The sequence below is a fragment of the Amblyomma mixtum genome, chromosome 5 (assembly GCF_055824585.1).
Source record: "Amblyomma mixtum isolate Tamu chromosome 5, ASM5582458v1, whole genome shotgun sequence".
Classification (NCBI taxonomy): domain Eukaryota; kingdom Metazoa; phylum Arthropoda; class Arachnida; order Ixodida; family Ixodidae; genus Amblyomma; species Amblyomma mixtum.
In genome coordinates this window covers 71,532,081-71,549,052 of record NC_143016.1, presented here as the reverse complement: position 1 = coordinate 71,549,052, position 16,972 = coordinate 71,532,081, and the positions used below count along the sequence as shown (strand labels likewise).

Here is a 16,972-nt window from a genome sequence, read left to right as displayed (position 1 = left end):
CTTGCAGCTGTGATATCACACCGCTAGGCGCGCCGCGCGCGGCGGGCGCAGGAGTTAGGCAGCAGCTACCAAGCGCGGCCTCGCCTCGCGACAGTACAAGTTGGGCCCCTGGTTTTTGCGGCAGATGGTATGATGTCATAGCAAAGGTCAAGCTAAAGGTCAATGATAGCTACCGCGGCCTCGCCACGCGAGGAGCTGAAAGTGAAAGTATTATTGCTTTCACAATAAAACTAATGGCATTGGGAGTATCGAACACCTTCGACGAACTACGAGAAGCGCAACGCAGTGCGCAATTAGAGAGATTCACTCAAACCAGAACGGGAAGACACCTACTGGAGAAATTACAGCTACCTCTAGGCACACAACGAGACAAGTAACAGATGAATAATGAAGACAGAAACAACATCCGGGTAAGAACCATACCCCGACGCATGGACCCCAATATACACCATGAAAGACGACAAACCAGAGTCCGAGCATTCAGCAGGGAACTCAGCGACAATCTCAGCGTAGTCTGCAAGGACGCAGCAAAGTACCGATACCAATGCAAAACGATCGCTGTTGTAACAGACGGAGGAGGGAAAGAAATAACCAGCGCAACGATAAACAACCCGAACATAGAAGTACCTGAAGAAGCCGCCATTGCTCTGGCAATATCGCACGGCAGTGCAACAGGACGCTACCTCACTATAGTGACGGACTCCAAACAAGCATGCAGAATCTACACAAGAGGGAGGACGGACAGCATCGCCAATCATATTCTACACACGACGAGAAGACACAAAAACACTATACATAGTATAGTGTGGGTTCCCGGACATGAGGGGATGAGGGGCAACGTGGCAGCAGACGAGTTAGCTCGAGGGTACGTCAACCGAGGCGACTCAACACTTTGCACCACGGGCACCTTTCACCCAGTTACCCCCACGCACTCACATATACTCGATCATTACATGGGTCAGAGGAAACGCTACCCAACCCCACACAAAAGGCTTACCAAAGAGGAGGCGCAGACTACAAACCGGTACCTACCCGCACCTGCACAAACTGTAGTGAATCGACAAGTGGTTGGCGAAGAAGAAGGAACGAGCTTTATTAACGGTTAGTAGTTTTTATAGCCGCTTGGCTAGTGACGTCAGAGGGACCACTGCCGATAACAGATGGCTTGGTCGGTGGGCCTCATAAGATAAGCACGGCACGTGTCAGTAGTGCATTCTGTTCATAACACAAACTACACGAGATTTTCCCTACACAATATGCAGACGAATGTCCATGGTGTCAGGGTAAACCACACTAGAACATGTCACATGGACCTGCCCTAAGGCAGACTTAGAGCCAAGAATAAACAACCCGAGTGTGATGCAATGGGAGCACTTGCTGGCCAGCGAGGACGAGGAAGCGCAACGATTTCTTGTACGCCGAGTTAAGATGGCAGCAGTCAAGTGCAGCATCCTGAACCAAGGATCGACCACGGCGCCCAGTGACCCGTGTCAACAACACTTTAAATTTATTAACAGTAAAGTTTTTTCTATCCATACATCCATCCACACCCACGGCAGGGGTTTAGCCAGGGGGCAAAGCGGATACAAACGCCCTCATGTAAGATGTACTCATTGTTGCAACTTCTTTGTTTTCTTTTTTCCCCAAATGTGGCATTTTCTCCCGCACTGTGCGCATCAGCGGACGATCACGTTGTTCCTCTTCCATGTCTTCGAAGCTCACCAATGGAAAGCCACACAAGCGCACGGCAAAAACAAAAAGTAAACCCCTCTCAGAATCGCTGTATTTGATTTCTACGCAAATTTCTTGCAGAGGGCCACAAGAACAATAATAATTTACCTTCTTTTAAGCTGTTGTTTCTTTTTTATTTTTAATCCGTCGGCCCCTCGAGCACCACGTTCTTCTCGCGACCAGGCACCACGTTCCTCGAGCGTTCCTCTCGTGCACGGCAGCCGCCCCATTCTGAGCTCCAGTAGCTGTCCACGACGATCTACGCCAAGTAAGAGGGCCTTTTTATTCGCACCCTTATTACGCCCTTCGCAGCTTTCGCTAATTGCGAGCTAGACCGGAGAAGCCAGATAGGTGTCTGTCTAGTATGAGCCGGTAGTCATCGCGTGGTTCGAGCGCATTCAGGGGTGATCAGTAGCGATGCCTTGGAGCCAGGTTTCCCGAGCTCGACGGTGATTACGAGTCATTGTCGAGGATGGAGTAACTCGTGTTCTGGCTACACTAGACCGTTTTCGCTCGTTTGTGGGTAATGTATGCGATGTGATCCAGCAATTCAGCTCGGCTAATGTAAGCCTGATGCAATCACCTTGAAGCCAAATTACAGTGCACTACGCGGAAGAGTACTCTCCTTCGAGCCTTCACAGCATTTCAGTGGGCATATTTGTTGTCGTCTTCTAAGAAACAAAGCTTCATAATATGGCTGTTACATCTAATGATGACGGTTTGTTTGCACTATAGAGCAGTTGTAATGGCATGATGCTAACAGTAAGTGAGATTTGTATGGTTTCAGGCCAGCGCTGCTTGATTCACAAGGCTTCATTCACAAGGTTGCGGCGACTGGCGCCCCGATAAGCTGTCTCCTAGTGGGGTCACTACCACCTTTCTACCTGGCTTGCATGTGCGTATGAACATCTTAGTATCGTCTCGTTATATTCGAGACCTGCTTAGAATAATCAGTATCCTTTTAGTCAGTTCCCAATCTTTCATCTTTCTTGAACTTATTTCTTCTGTAGTGTGCCAACTGTGACAGGTTCCGCTACCGCCATGCGCCGACACTACGCTGCACCTGACGACGACGAAGTTATGCGCCGACGCTACGCTGCGCCTGACGACGACGAAGTTGCCCCGCTCTCTTGGTGCTGGCTACGCCCGTCTACGCTGCCAGATCGTGCACGGCGGTTCGGTCTCTTGAGGACGCCTAATAAACGCACCCCTACAATTGGTGGAGGTGCGGAGTACGTCCCCTACCAACCTGGAACTCCGGAGCCGTACGCTGCCGCCTGTGTCAACCATGCCAGATGAGACTGCCCCAACACCGGCGGCCAGTTCAACCACCGTCATTTGTTCTGGCGCCATCCGGCAGCGTGACCCTGCCCTCTTCAGTGGCACTGCGGACCAAGATGTTGACGACTGGTTGTCATCGTATGAGCGAGTGAGCAGCTATAACAAGTGGGATGACACCATCAAGCTGAGTAAGGTCATCTTTTATCTCACGGACGTCGCGAACCTCTGGTTTCGAAACCATGAGGCGGACCTACCCACTTGGCCTGTATTTAAGAAGAGTTTTGCGGAAGTGTTCGGCCGCCCTGCGGTGCGCAAGCTCCGTGCCGAACAGCGCTTACGGGACCGCGCTCAACACACCGACGAGACCTTCACAAGTTACATTGAAGACATCGTTGACCTCTGCAAACGTGTCAACGCCGCCATGCCAGAAGCGGACAAGATCCACCACATCCTCAAAGGCATCGCTGACGACGCATTTCAGATGCTCCTTGCGAAAAATCCCACCACCGTCAGTGAGGTTATTAAGCTTTGCCAGAGCTACGACGAGCTCCGAAAGCAGCGTGCTTCTACACGGCGTGCCGGTGTCTGCGACGAGGCCCTCTCCACACTGGCCCTGGGTGGTACTACTCCTGAGGATTCCCCTCTACTCAACCAAATTAAAGCCTTCGTTCGTGAAGAGGTCGCTCGCCAGCTGTCCCTCATATCACATTTTCAAGACCCCGCCCGCCAAGTTCCTGACTCGACCCCGTCTTTGGCTCCTACCATTCGCCGTGTCGTGCAAGACCAAGTCGCTGATCTGCTACCGTCCAGCCCTGTGCTCCCGCCTGTGACAGCACCCCTGACGTACGCCCAAGCGGTGGCCAGGCCACGACATACGCCGGCACCCGATTCCTACCAGGCCGCCCCTTCTTTCCGTCCTCCGCCTCCGTCTGAGCCCCCGTCTCACGCTCCGTTCTCAAGGGTTCGCCCGCATCCTACGAATCCCTGGCGTACTGCGGACAACCGACCCATCTGTTACGCCTGTGGTCTGCCCGGCCATGTCGCGCAGCTTTGCCGCTAGCGCCTTCCGCCTTCTCGACCTGATCTGCGCTCCTACCCGTACGATGCCGAACTATCCTCGCCGAGAAGGCCACCTGGTCCCCCCTTTGTTTCCTCTGATCGCCAAAATTACACCACTCGCCGATCGCCTTCCCCTCGACGCCGTTCCCCTTCTCCGATGCTGCGACGTTCTAGCTCCGCGCTTGTGGGAAACTAACAGCCGCAGTTCCGGGGGCAAGAACTGCGCTTGTTTCGAACTCCTCAAGTCCTCCGTGTCGTCCCGCTAATGTAATCGTAGTGTTCGTGGAAGGTGTCAAGGTTCTCGCCCTCGTCGACACGGGCGCTGCAGTATCTGTTATAAGTGAAGCTCTCTGCCGCCGACTCCGCAAAGTGACTACCTCACTTTCTGACTTTTCGCTTCGCACCGCCTCATCACAGCGCATTCATCCCTCAGCCACATGTACGGCCCGTGTTCTCATTCAAGATGTTTTGTACACCATCGAGTTAATTGTGCTGTCTCACTGCTCACACGAGATCATCCTGGGATGTGACTTCCTTTCGACTCATCGTGCCGTTATTGACTGCGCTCGTGCTGAAATTGCCTTTTCTCCGCTGTGTGACGCTTCCTTTTGCGACGTACCTACGCAGTCTGTCAAACTTGTGGTCGCGACTGATACCGACATTCCTCCGTTTTCTGCTGCCCTCGTACCCCTCTCCTGTGCCGGCGTCACTCATTCAACTGTTTTCTTCACGCCTTCCGAAACCGCTTCCCGCCACCCCTGCCTCCTGCTTCCCTTTGCTGTTCTGACGATCGACCACGGACAAAGTGCAATTTACGTCTCGAACCCTTCTTCGTGCCCGTCAGCAGTGCTCCGAGGTGAATGCCTCGGGCGTACTGAAGAATTGATTCCTGCCTTCCCTACCCTATTCTTGATACCACCGCTTCCTTCGATGTCGATGTGCTCAGCTCTTGTGATGTTAAGCATGATCCACCGCCCTCCGAAGTCTTCCACCGTGCCATTGACGCCGACCTTCCACCCGCGCTACGTGATCAACTCGTCGCCCTCCTCCAGCGCTTCAGTTCTTCTTTCCATCTTCCTCAGACTGCCTTGGGCCGTACGTCTGTCGTTGCGCACACCATCGACACCGGTACACACGCCCCTCTTCGCCAGCGCCCCTATCGTGTCTCTGCTTCTGAGCGCCGCGTCATTTCTGATCACGTGGACGACATGCTCCGTCGGGGTGTCATACAGCCCTCCCACAGTCCCTGGGCGTCTCCTGTTGTGTTGGTAAAAAAGAAAGATGGTTCCATCAGGTTCTGTGTTGATTACCGCCGGCTCAACAACATCACACGCAAGGACGTCTATCCCTTGCCACGAATCGATGACGCCCTGGACTGCTTGCAGGGAGCTGAGTATTTCTCCTCGCTGGATTTGAGGTCGGGCTACTGGCAGGTGCCCATGGCTGACGCTGATCGCTCAAAAACTGCCTTCATAACACCTGACGGCTTATATGAGTTCAACGTCATGCCGTTTGGCCTTTGCAACGCCCCGGCAACTTTCGAACGCCTGATGGACACTATCCTTAGTGGACTCAAGTGGGAGAGTTGTCTTTGCTATCTCGATGACATCGTCGTCTTTTCTGCGGACTTTCCTTCTCATCTCATCCGCCTGGAGCGCGTTCTGACTTGTCTTACTGACGCTGGGCTCCAGATGAATTTGAAAAAGTGCCGCTTTGCTGCCCGACAACTCACCATTTTAGGACATGTAGTCTCTAAAGACGGCATTCTTCCGGACTCCGCCAAACTTCGTGCAGTTGCCGAATTTCCGAAGCCCACCTCACTGAAGCAGCTCCGTAGCTTCGTTGGCCTTTGCTCGTACTTCCGTCGCTTCATCTTGAATTTCGCCTCGATCATCGCTCCTCTGACCCAGCTACTCGCAGGCAGCTCCAACCTCTCCGCTTGGACGCCTGCTTGCGATGACGCCTTCGACACCTTGCGCCGCCTTTTGGTTTCGCCTCCTATCCTGCGCCACTTTGACCCGACTGCGCCTACTGAGATCCACACTGACGCCAGCGGTATTGGACTGGGTGCCGTTCTCACCCAACGCAAACCTGGCTTCCGTGAATATGTGGTCGCCTACGCCAGTCGGACCTTGAGCAAAGCGGAGGCCAACTATTCTGTTACCGAACGAGAATGTTTGGCCATCATTTGGGCCATTGGAAAATTTCGCCCCTATGTCTACGGTCGCCCGTTCTGTATAGTAACCGACCACCATGCCCTGTGCTGGCTGGCCTCTCTCAAAGACCCGTCAGGCCGCCTAGCTCGCTGGGCTCTGCGATTGCAGGAGTATGACATTCATGTAATTTACCGCTCTGCCCTCAAGCATAATGACGCGGACGCTCTTTCCCGCTCACCGCTACCTAGTGCTTCATCGCCTGCTCCTGTGTCTGCTTACGACTTGTCCTCGCTTGCCACTGCCGACATGTCCACCGAGCAGCGGAAAGACCCTTGGATCGCCACTCTTATTAACTTCCTTTCGAGTCCTACGACTGATAATTCGTCCCGTTCCCTCTTACGTCAAGCCCGTCACTTTTCTATTCGGGACGGTCTCCTCTATCGTCGCAATTACCTGTTCGACGGACGCAAATGGCTCCTAGTGATCCCCCGCCATCTACGCACCGACATTTGCGCCGCTTTCCATGCGGACCCCCAGTGTGCCCACGGCGGCGTGTTGAAAACCTACACGCGTCTGCGTCTCCGATTCTTCTGGCGTGGCATGTACCGCTTTGTTCGCCACTTTGTGCGATCTTGCCCATCCTGTCAACGGCGTAAATGTCCGCCTCACACCTCGCCTGCTCCACTGCAGCCGTTACCCTGCCCTGCCCGCCCGTTTGACCGCGTTGGCATAGACCTCTACGGCCCCCTCCCTCCCACTCCCGCTAGTCACCGCTGGATTATCGTGGCCGTGGATCATCTTACACGTTATGCTGAAACGTCTCCATTACCATCTGCCTCCGCCCGCGACGTGGCTTCCTTTCTTCTAAAGAACCTGTTTCTTCGCCATGGTGCTCCTCAAGAACTGCTCAGCGACCGTGGACGCGTATTCCTGTCTGACGCTCTTGAGGCCCTCCTCCAGGAATGCCGCATTATCCATCGAACCACTTCCTCTTACCACCCTCAGACCAACGGCCTGACCGAGCGTTTCAACCGAACCCTCAGTGACATGCTGTCCATGTACGTCGACGCCAACCACTCCAACTGGGACCAAGTTCTTCGCTTCGTCACCTACGCGTATAACACTGCGACACAAACCACCACTGGATTCTCTCCCTTCTTTCTTCTGTACGGCCGCGAGCCCCCCTGCCCGATGGATACTCTTCTTCGCTACCGACCCGACATTTCCGAGTCCACGCCACTGTCCGACGCTGCCAGGTACGCCGAAGAATGCCTCCAGCTTGCTCGCTCGTTTACCACGCAGACCCAGTGGCAGCAAAAACATGACCGCGACACTTCCGCGGCCTCTACCTCCTACCCTGCCGACTCCCTTGTGTGGCTCTGGGTGCCTCCCACAACTCCTGGCCTTTCGCGGAAACTGCTGCATCGGTATCATCGTCCCTACCGGGTTCTCAAGCAAACCTCTCCGGTCAATTATATTGTTGAGCCCGTTGCACCCGCTGCGGACTTGCGTCGCGGTGGCCGCGAAACCGTCCACGTCGACCGACTGAAGCCGTTCTACGACCCCTCTGTTCTTCCTTCCCCTTAAGACGCCAGGATGGCTCCTTTTCACCCGGGGGAAACTGTAGTGTGCCAACTGTGACAGGTTCCGCTACCGCCATGCGCCGACACTGCGCTGCGCCTGACGACGACGAAGTTATGCGCCGACACTACGCTGCGCCTGACGACGACGAAGTTGCCCCGCTCTCTTGGTGCTGGCTACGCCCGTCTACGCTGCCAGATCCTGCACGGCGGTTCGGTCTCTTGAGGACGCCTAATAAACGCACCCCTACACTTCCTATATTAAACTATTAAGCTCTGAAGAACTTTTGCACATCCATGACCCCTCTGGTTGATTTCAGAGGTGGATTCTTTCAACCTGTTTCCAAATGGCTTCCGCGATTGTCTTGTTTTCCATGCCCCCGGAGAAATGTCTACATCGCTTACCTCTTCTACTCTGTAGCGTTTCAGCCTCAAGCAGCCACTTGGAAGCTAGTAAAGTGGAGCGCTTGCACTCAAGTTTTTAGATATTGATTTATCACCTTAATATTCTGATAAGAAATATCTTGCTTGTTTTCTGCTTCCAGCTAAACAGAAAACATTACCGTGGGCGACCATTTGAGCGTAGCCGCGGACAACACATGAGCCATGCGAGAGCTGGTGCGGTGCCAGCTTACCACGCCTGGCGCCACCAAACGGGGCTGCGACCAAAGTCAGGGGCCCAACTTTCGGGACACCAGCGAGCTACAAAACGCTGTCTGCGTTGTTTGCCACCGTCGCTATGCCCAGCCACCACCATCAAGTCCTACGCGCCACACAGCTCTGTCCCTGCTTACGGCCCAACACAGCCGACGGCACCACACAGGTATGTGACATGTACTCACCGCCTTTCTGTTAATGGAGGCAAATAGAGTAAACATTACTGGGTCGATTTTGTACAGATCTTACGTGGCCTCCACTTCGCTAACACTGCATCATTTGTGCTTATTAAAGAGTAACACAGTCGAACCCTGATTTATCAATATATGCATAATTGGAAGTGCAAAAAGCGACTATAGATAACCTTATCTATGGCCTAGAAGTGAGAGTATATTGCGCCCTTGTCAGTGACGAGCTTCTTGCGGCGACGTGCCGCGCGCCTGTGTGCCGGTGTGCTTTATACGTTGCAGTGTCTTGAGAAAGCTAGACTTAATGCTGTGCCGCCTTTCCCTTTCTCACCATCGAAGCGACTTCCGACCATGCTTTGGAACCAGCCACTGCCTATCATGTCTAGTCCTTTTAGCAGTACACTATAAATAGAATAATCGCTTATTAAAATCAAGCTAATGCTGGTTTCGGCAGTGCCTTCGGCAGCGAAGCAAGACGCGCAAGGCCCGCCGCTCAGGTTACATTAGGTTGTTTGCCGCATGAAATAGATGTAGGGCTAAAAATCAGTACAAGAGACGGGAGACAATATTAATGCACTCCATACGAGCACTTCATAGCAAGGTTTCTCAGAGCAACAGCATCCGACTGTCGCCGAAGGCCGAGTTGCCAACAAGCCCGATTTTAACGCTCATCACAACTTCATCTAGAGACGGTCATTAACTGAGGAGACCCATTTAGTTGTTCTTTGAGTGCCAGTCACAACATTTGCGCCTATCGCACTTGAGTATACGGCATATTTAGTGTCAAATATGTCTCGCACGACTTAGAATTCTTTAGGCTTTTTGTATTAGTTTGGAGGTTAATTCCTTAAGTACTCACGTCCAAAATTTCGGCCTTTGATTCGAAATCGAAAGCAGCTTTCGTAAGCCGTATGAGAGTAAAGCTGTTTTTAAACAGCATTGCAAAAACATTTAGCACATCGTTTATTTTTTCAGAATAAAGGCAAAGCTGCTGTGCCAGCTCGGCCATTTCTGTACTTTAATTCGTTATCAATAGTTAAACAAACTAAAAAGCTTTGGGTCGTCAAAATTTCCGGAGCCCTTCACTACGGCGTTCCTCACAGCCTGAGTCGCGTCTGGACGTTCAATCCTCATGAACGAAACCAACCTCAGCATAGTTGAATGTAGCGCTTGTCTGAGGACGATATATCATTTTGTAGCGTGTTTGTAGCGTTTAAGCTGTAGCATTTTTTTTTCCTTTTCTCCTGTTTGTTCCTTCTTTTATCCTCACTCATTCAAATGGAGCATAGAAAGTTCTCAGAACTGACTCAACAAGCACGACTTGCCCGTCGACTCTATCCCCCTCCCCACCTCCGCCTATCTCACTCTCAACAAATCCTCTGGAGGCGACTCCAGACCCGAACTCTTCCTACCCCTCAGCTTCTATCCTACTTCCACACGGTTTCCCCCGAGTCCACTCTCTGCAGAGAATCGCACGCCACCCTGGACCACATCCTCTTCGTCTGCCCTGCCGATCCTCCCCCGCAGGGATAGCCCGCTATCGGAAGATGGGAGGAATGGGTGAACCTCCTTGCGTCGCAGGAGGTTCTCGCTGTGTGAACCGGGTGCCAGTGCCATAGCAATACGTGGCACATGCGCGTAATGTGAGGGCTGTGCGGTGGCTCTGAGACCTTGCATGGTCCAAACTCCCTTGCATAATAGTTTTCCATCCATCCATCCTTAGAAAGAATATAGATAGCTTTAGTGACGCTGTAAAAGTCTAGAAGTTCTGCATGCGCAATTCACTTTGTAGGCGTTATACAGAGGAGAATATACATATACATCAGAAAAACTTAAACAATATACACAAACGAAACATAGGTGTTTCGAAACATAGGGTCACTATGAGCGCGCCCATAGCTTTCAACAGCATGAGGGAGAGTCACTGTCAGCGGCGTTATCACAGATCACGCAATCCCTCCGATTAATAAAGCTCATCTGAGCGTCGAATTATTGAACTGTCAAGGTGCCCCACATCTTTTAAGGCGAAAGCGTTTAATGGCTCATACTGTCGTGACCAAGACGTGTTAGCAAATTTGTCCGCGTTTCAGATTGGTCAATATGGTCGTGACGTCACTGCGCGCGAATTTTGACGGGTGTTTACTGAAATATGTGAGACAGTTACTGCGCAATTTCCTTTCCTCGAATACAATTTTCGACTGCAGTGTCCACCGAGATATGTCAGACAGTTACTGAGTAATTTTCTTTCCTCAAATACAATTTTTATTTCCTTCATTACGGCCCCTCTTTCTCTCTCTTCTTTCACTCCGCTTCCTCCCTTCCTGTACGGTGCGGTTCAGGTGTCCACCGAGGCGAAAGAAAAATTACCGACGATTACGTTACTTCCTAATGCGAAATTTGAGCGCAGCAAATAAGCTGTTTCACCTTTTCGATAGATTGAGGCAAAGAACTCGAGCAACACATGTATGCGCTATCACAGATTTTTTTTTTATTTTTCACACGTATTCCTTTAATAAAGACTCCACTAACAGTTCTTGACAGTCATGAAGGAAGCTTTGTGGTCGGAGAAATAGACTGATATATGTTCGACTTGGTACACCAATGCTTGATTCTCAAAGACGAGATCTATACAAGTGCCTCGCGAGGTTGTCACAGCCGTGGGACGCGTTACGAGCGAGAGGAACGGGATGTTCTCCCGCATAAGTGTTAGGAAATTGCTCTTTGTCTTTATGTCAACATTAAAGTCCCCCACTACTAACATCGGTGTGGATCGATGGACGGTTAATGCGAGTTGCAGGAAGTGCACGACGTCTTTCGTGAGTGCGGTAGGGGCGAAGTAGGCAGCTACTACCAGCAAGCCGTTGGGCAACTTTGCGGCGCACAGTTCGCCAACTTCATGTGACGTGCCAAACATTTCGACTGGTATTGCAGAGAGACCTGTGCGCAAGTAGATAGCGACTCCCGCCGCTCTGTTGTGGTCTCTGCGAGCACCACAGCAGTATAGGAAATCTATGATTTCGAGAGGCTCTTCGGGATCCATCCAGGTTTCAGCAAAGCAAAGTACAGAGGAATGGCGCAGAATGTGATCGTGGTGTACGTCCTTGGCATGTGCGGCAAGCGAGCGTACGTTAAGAATGTGGTTGTGAATGATGAATCAAGTGCTGCCAGCGAATGACGCGTCCATTGGCTGTCTGCGTGTGTTACTGATGTGTGGTTAACATGTTAAGCTTCGCCTGTAAGAGTGGAACGCGACAGCGTCTTGCAACGCTGCCAGGGAGTCCACAGAACGCCATCGCCAATTCGGCTGTACGCCTTGCTGGACGGTAAATTTATTTTTTGAGGAAAGGAAATGTATCTCTCTCGCATATCTGGGTGGACACCTGCACCTCGCCGTAAGGGAAAGGGGGAAGGTGGGAGTGAACGAAGGCGCCGTATTAGCTAGACGCGCCTTTGTTCATTCCAAACCATTCAGCTGGCATTACGGAGTGGCTAGCGTGCTCGTATCGCACTCCGGAGACCCTGGTTCGATTCCCCAACTCGACCAATTTCGTTCTCGGTTTTATTGATTTATGCGGTCTAACTAGAAAGGTTAATTAGGCTATTTCATATTTATATTCTTGTATTTCTATCCATCGTGTTCTGTCATTAACCTGTCAATTGTTGGAACTGTCTAGGATGTTCGACACAACGTATATGAAACGAGCAACGTCTTACTGAGTGGGGAAGTGCGTGGTGGTGGAGGGAACGCGGCTTCGTACTTATCTGTTTTTTTTCAGCAGCGTCTCCTTGCGCGGACGCTGTTGTCGCTGCGGCGCGCGTCTTTGTTTTCTTTTCTTTTCTTCTGACCTCTTCATTCTCCTCTATATTAATTAGGCTAATTGATTAATTAAGCAATTAACTAAACTCAGTCCAACTTAGTTGCAGCATCACTATACGATCCCTTTGAATGGTTGCATGGTTACTAGCCGAAGTACAATTGGCCCCATTTGAAATTCGCGCACTGTGACGTCACGAGCATTTCGACCAATTGAAAAGCGTTACATTGGGGGCGGAGCTGGTTACGAGGCCGACGCCGACGCCGACGCCGACGACGACGCGAAACCCAGGAACGGACGCCAAAGAGCTGCGCTCTAAAAATCTCTGCCTCTCCCGTAAACGAGAGTAGAGTAAGCATGAAATGTTTACGGGCCTGATGTCATCTCGGTGGACACCCGAACCGCACCATACAGGAAGGGAGGAACGCCACCACCCGTTCAGCGCGATGGAACGCAAGGTTTTTTGAGGAAAGGAAATGGCGCAGTAATTCTCTGCCATCTCGGTGGACACCCGAACCGCACCGTAAAGGAAGGGAGGAACGCCACCACACGTTCGGCGCGATGCCTTGCCCTTTGAACGCAGCGCTTCTCCCCCGGATCACGTATGACAACGAAGTGTAACGTGGCATTTATGTGCTTTTTGCACGCCTTATTAGAAATCGGAAATTATAATTCCGTGCATTATCAAACCCACAGCTCCACTGATATCTTGATAAACATTGAGAAGGCACTGGCAGCAGTTATTTTTTGTCTCGTTTGGAGACCAACCGGTGCTTGCATGCCGGTCGCGTAGGAGGGCTTAGAGAGTCTCGTTAAATATCCTTGTCTCGTACGGTGCCCGGATGTTCTCGTTTCAGAGCCCGGATGACTGGAATTCAGTGCCCGGATGAGTGGATTTCAGTGCCCGGATGACGGGATTTCAGTGCCCGGATGAGTGGATTTCAGTGCCCGGATGACGGGATTTCAGTGCCCGGATGAGTGGATTTCAGTGCCCGGATGACGGGATTTCAGTGCCCGGATGAGTGGATTTCAGTGCCCGGATGATGGCTCTAGGTCTCGGCGCGACGTCACCACACTGCCGACAACGGGGGCTAAAAACATTTCATGCTTAATAACAGCGCGATTTTCTTTCCTCAAAAAGCGTTGCGTTCAAAGGGCGACGCATCGCAACGAACAGGTGGTGGCCTTCCGTGGACTCCCTGGCAGCGCTGCAACACGCTTTCGCGTTCCACTCCAAAAGCCAAAGATTAAGCGTCATTAATTGGCAGTTGATTAATGCACCAACAGAATGTGAAGTGAAATATCGCGTAGCAGAATGCAGCACTCAGTCTTTAGCCTTTCACCACTTTAGCCGCTGAAGTTCCTCGTAACTTTATTCAACTTTCGCATACCAACCTCTCCCCAAACGAAGAACATATTTTTTCATTAAGCTTGCAGGTCGTTGCCGCGATGCGCTCGAAGATGTCGATCACGAAGCTGTTCATGCTGGACATGGCCTTGCTGAAAACTCCAGTGGAAACTGCAGTGGAAACGCCAGCAAGGGGGAATGAGTTCAGTTAATTGCTTAACCGCCCAATTAGCCAATTAACCTTTCTAATCAGGCCTGATAAATAAATAAAACCGAGTAGGAAAGTGGTCGAGTTTGGGAATCGAACCCCGGTCTCCGGAGTGCGAGACGAGCATGCTAACCCGCCACGCCAGCTCGATGGTTTGGAATGAAAAAAGGCGCGTCAGGTGAATACGGTGTCTTCGTTCACACCCATCTTCCCCCCCCCCTTCCCATTACGGCGAGGTTCAGGTGTCCACCGAGGTATGCGAGACAGATACATTTCCTTTCCTCAAAAACCAATTTACCGACGAGCAAGGAGTAGAACCGAACGGGCGATGGCGTTCTGTGGACTCCCTGGCAGCGTTGCAAGACGCTGTCGCGTTTCACTCTTAGTGGCGAAGCTTAACACCTTAACCACACATCAGTGACACAAGCACCAACACCGTGCTTAAGGCTTTCGCCTCCCCGCACTTTAGGTCAACAAAGTGCCCCCCTGAATTTTTAAGGCGAAAGACTTTAATGCCTCATACTGTCGTTAGCAGACGCGTCGGCAGCCGTGTCGACAGACGCGTCGGCAGATTTGTCCGCCTTTCGGCGTCACTGCTTAGAAAGAAACTGCGCCGAGGGTGGGAATCGAACCAGGGCCTTTGGCATTTGAAGCGGAGACGCTACGTCCGCCACGAAGGCTCAAGGTTCGAGCATGAATAAAGGCTCGTCTAGTGAATGCATGGGTTTCATAAATAAAATAAAAGGTGTAAAGTCAAGAAGAGGAAAAATAAAAAAAATAAGAAAATAAAAACAAAATAAAAATGAAATGAAAAAAAATAAAACACAATACAAATAAGAAAAGGAGCACAAATAAAAATTTTAAAAAACATTTATGAAAAATAAAAAGTAAATGAAAGCAGTGCGCCAGGCAACGCTTTCGCCTTGCAGCACTTTAGAGAGCCAAAGTGCCCCCAGGATTTTTTTTAACTACGTATTTCGAAACATGCGAAATCCGCATTTAGCAATATTATTGTGTCTGGACGTTGACGTGCTTCTAAACAGCCTTACAAAAAATCTTTATGCCTACTTTAATCCTCTTTTAAACACAACAATCATTATTCTTGAGACTACTGTAGTTGAAACCTCTCAACAGTTTCATCAGTTTGGGGTGAGCGAGTACTGTCAATCATATCATGTTTCTGGGCTGTGCTATCTTAGGCACGTTGTAATCCTTGTATTGTGCTGGATAACATAAGTTGAAGTTTCTGTGCTGCTGTAAAACGAATTATGAGATCAAACAAGCATATTATACTCCATGAATATCCTCTCCTTCGCACTCTAGCTTCCTTCGGCATATTCACATTTGGGCTGGCTCAATGTGCTTTTGTTTTTTGTTTTTTTCTGCCTGTAGATGAGACCACGAAAGTCGCAGAGAACACCGTGAGGCGTCAAAACTGGTGAGTTGCGGAGCCGGTTTTCTATGTTTTTGTTCTAAACGACCTCAACTGCAATTTCACAAGTTGTAGCCTTCAGCATCATCCGGCATATGGTACTTTCGCTAAATAATTTCAGCCGTGTGTTTCATCACTGTTTTCAGTTAAAACGAACTTAAGTGGGCGCCATTACTAGCAATGTCCGCAGAGGGTTCTGCCAGAATAAAATACTTGGAAGGAAGGCATTCGATAAAAGACAAAAACGAATACATGACAATTTCCATCGCACAAGAGTGGTCTGATTCTGCTTTAGCGTTTGTTGATGCGGGACTTTTTAGCTGCAAAAGCTTCTTGAAAAACCAGGCCCTCAGAGCTGCGTTGTTATAATAGCTTCTATATGTATATTGTCCATCGACTGCTAGAAACCATTAGACTTAGCCGAATCCTGTGCAGTCTTGCTGGCATTAGAGAACCGGAGACTAGAAAATGCATATGTAAATTAGCTAAAAAAAATTTGCAGTGGCCTATCTCTGCTATGCCGGGATATACGGTCAGGTGTCCACATCTCGGTGGACACCTGAACCAGAGGGAAGGCGCATAACTGCCCTCTTGGAGCAGGCGGCAGCTCAACCGTGCTTTAAGCTAAGTGGTGGTAGAGACAGGTGTGCGCTGCATGCGTTGGATTGACAGTGTTGTGCCAGAAACGCGGCGCTGAAGCCATAGGCCGTCGGCGTTCGTTGTGAACTTCATTGGCGCTGGTGTTGACAACACTCCGATCATATTAACAGGACCTCGTCCAGGCTAAAATAAACCAGTCCTCTGATAAATGGCTGGCTGAAGTTCGCGATGCATATAAAGGGCGGCCAACAATATTCTGGAATCATATAAGCTTGTGGGGAAAAACTAATCAAATTAAGTAAAGAAAGTGCGCCTAATGGCTCCCTGGGTCAGTGGACGCTTGAATCTTGCTTGTAGGTACGTGGGGTGATGACAGAGATGTGGGCTGCAGGCATCGACAAGGTTGTGCCAGAAACGCGGCGCTGAAGCCATAGACCGTCGGCGTTCATTGTGTCCATTGGATTTGGCGTTGTCAATGTTTCACACTCCGATCATTTTAAGGAAATGAAGGCGAGCGCGCGCGGCGAGACACACCAGCTGTGCGTACTGGCGTCACTTGCTCCTCGCGCATGCGTAGTATAGGCGCGCAAGAGATCACGCGAAACGATAAAGCTATGGGCAGTCCAGGTCACGCTACAATATCTATAGTGGCTACACAGCCACCATAGTCGTCCATAGAGAGAGTAGTAAACTTCTAATGAGAATAGGTGTCTGGCTTACAGATACCAGCTCTCCAGCCCTCTTCATAGAGTGTTTACATGAAGTACTCAGGGACCGTAGGCTGGATAGAACTTTGAATAAGAGTAATAGAAAGTACCCTAGTAATCCTCGATTTGTTGGCGCATGTTGTTTTGTAACACAGAGGAAACATTTCAAGGCATGATGGTGGACCTAAAGAATAGCCGATGTACGAGCGC

The 16,972-nt window shown here is 50.6% G+C and overlaps 1 protein-coding gene across 8 annotated transcripts in view; it reads left to right on the top strand.

Moving 5' to 3' along the window:
• Positions 1–13,066: 13,066 nt before the first annotated feature.
• LOC149342620 (uncharacterized) overlaps positions 13,067–16,972 on the top strand; it is a 28,074-nt gene continuing 24,168 nt past the window's right edge. For 4 of the 8 annotated variants that reach the window (XR_016283045.1, XR_016283046.1, XR_016283044.1 and 1 more), the window contains exon 1: positions 13,069–15,461. Coding sequence is in view for 4 of the 8 variants with exons in the window: in XM_089544999.1 (XP_089401125.1) it covers positions 15,292–15,461 (170 nt within the window). In the remaining 4 variants the exon portion in view is untranslated. Of the gene's footprint in view, positions 15,462–16,972 lie in introns of all 8 variants that reach the window. The other 4 variants (XM_089544997.1, XM_089544996.1, XM_089544998.1 and 1 more) reach the window with 3 other exon arrangements.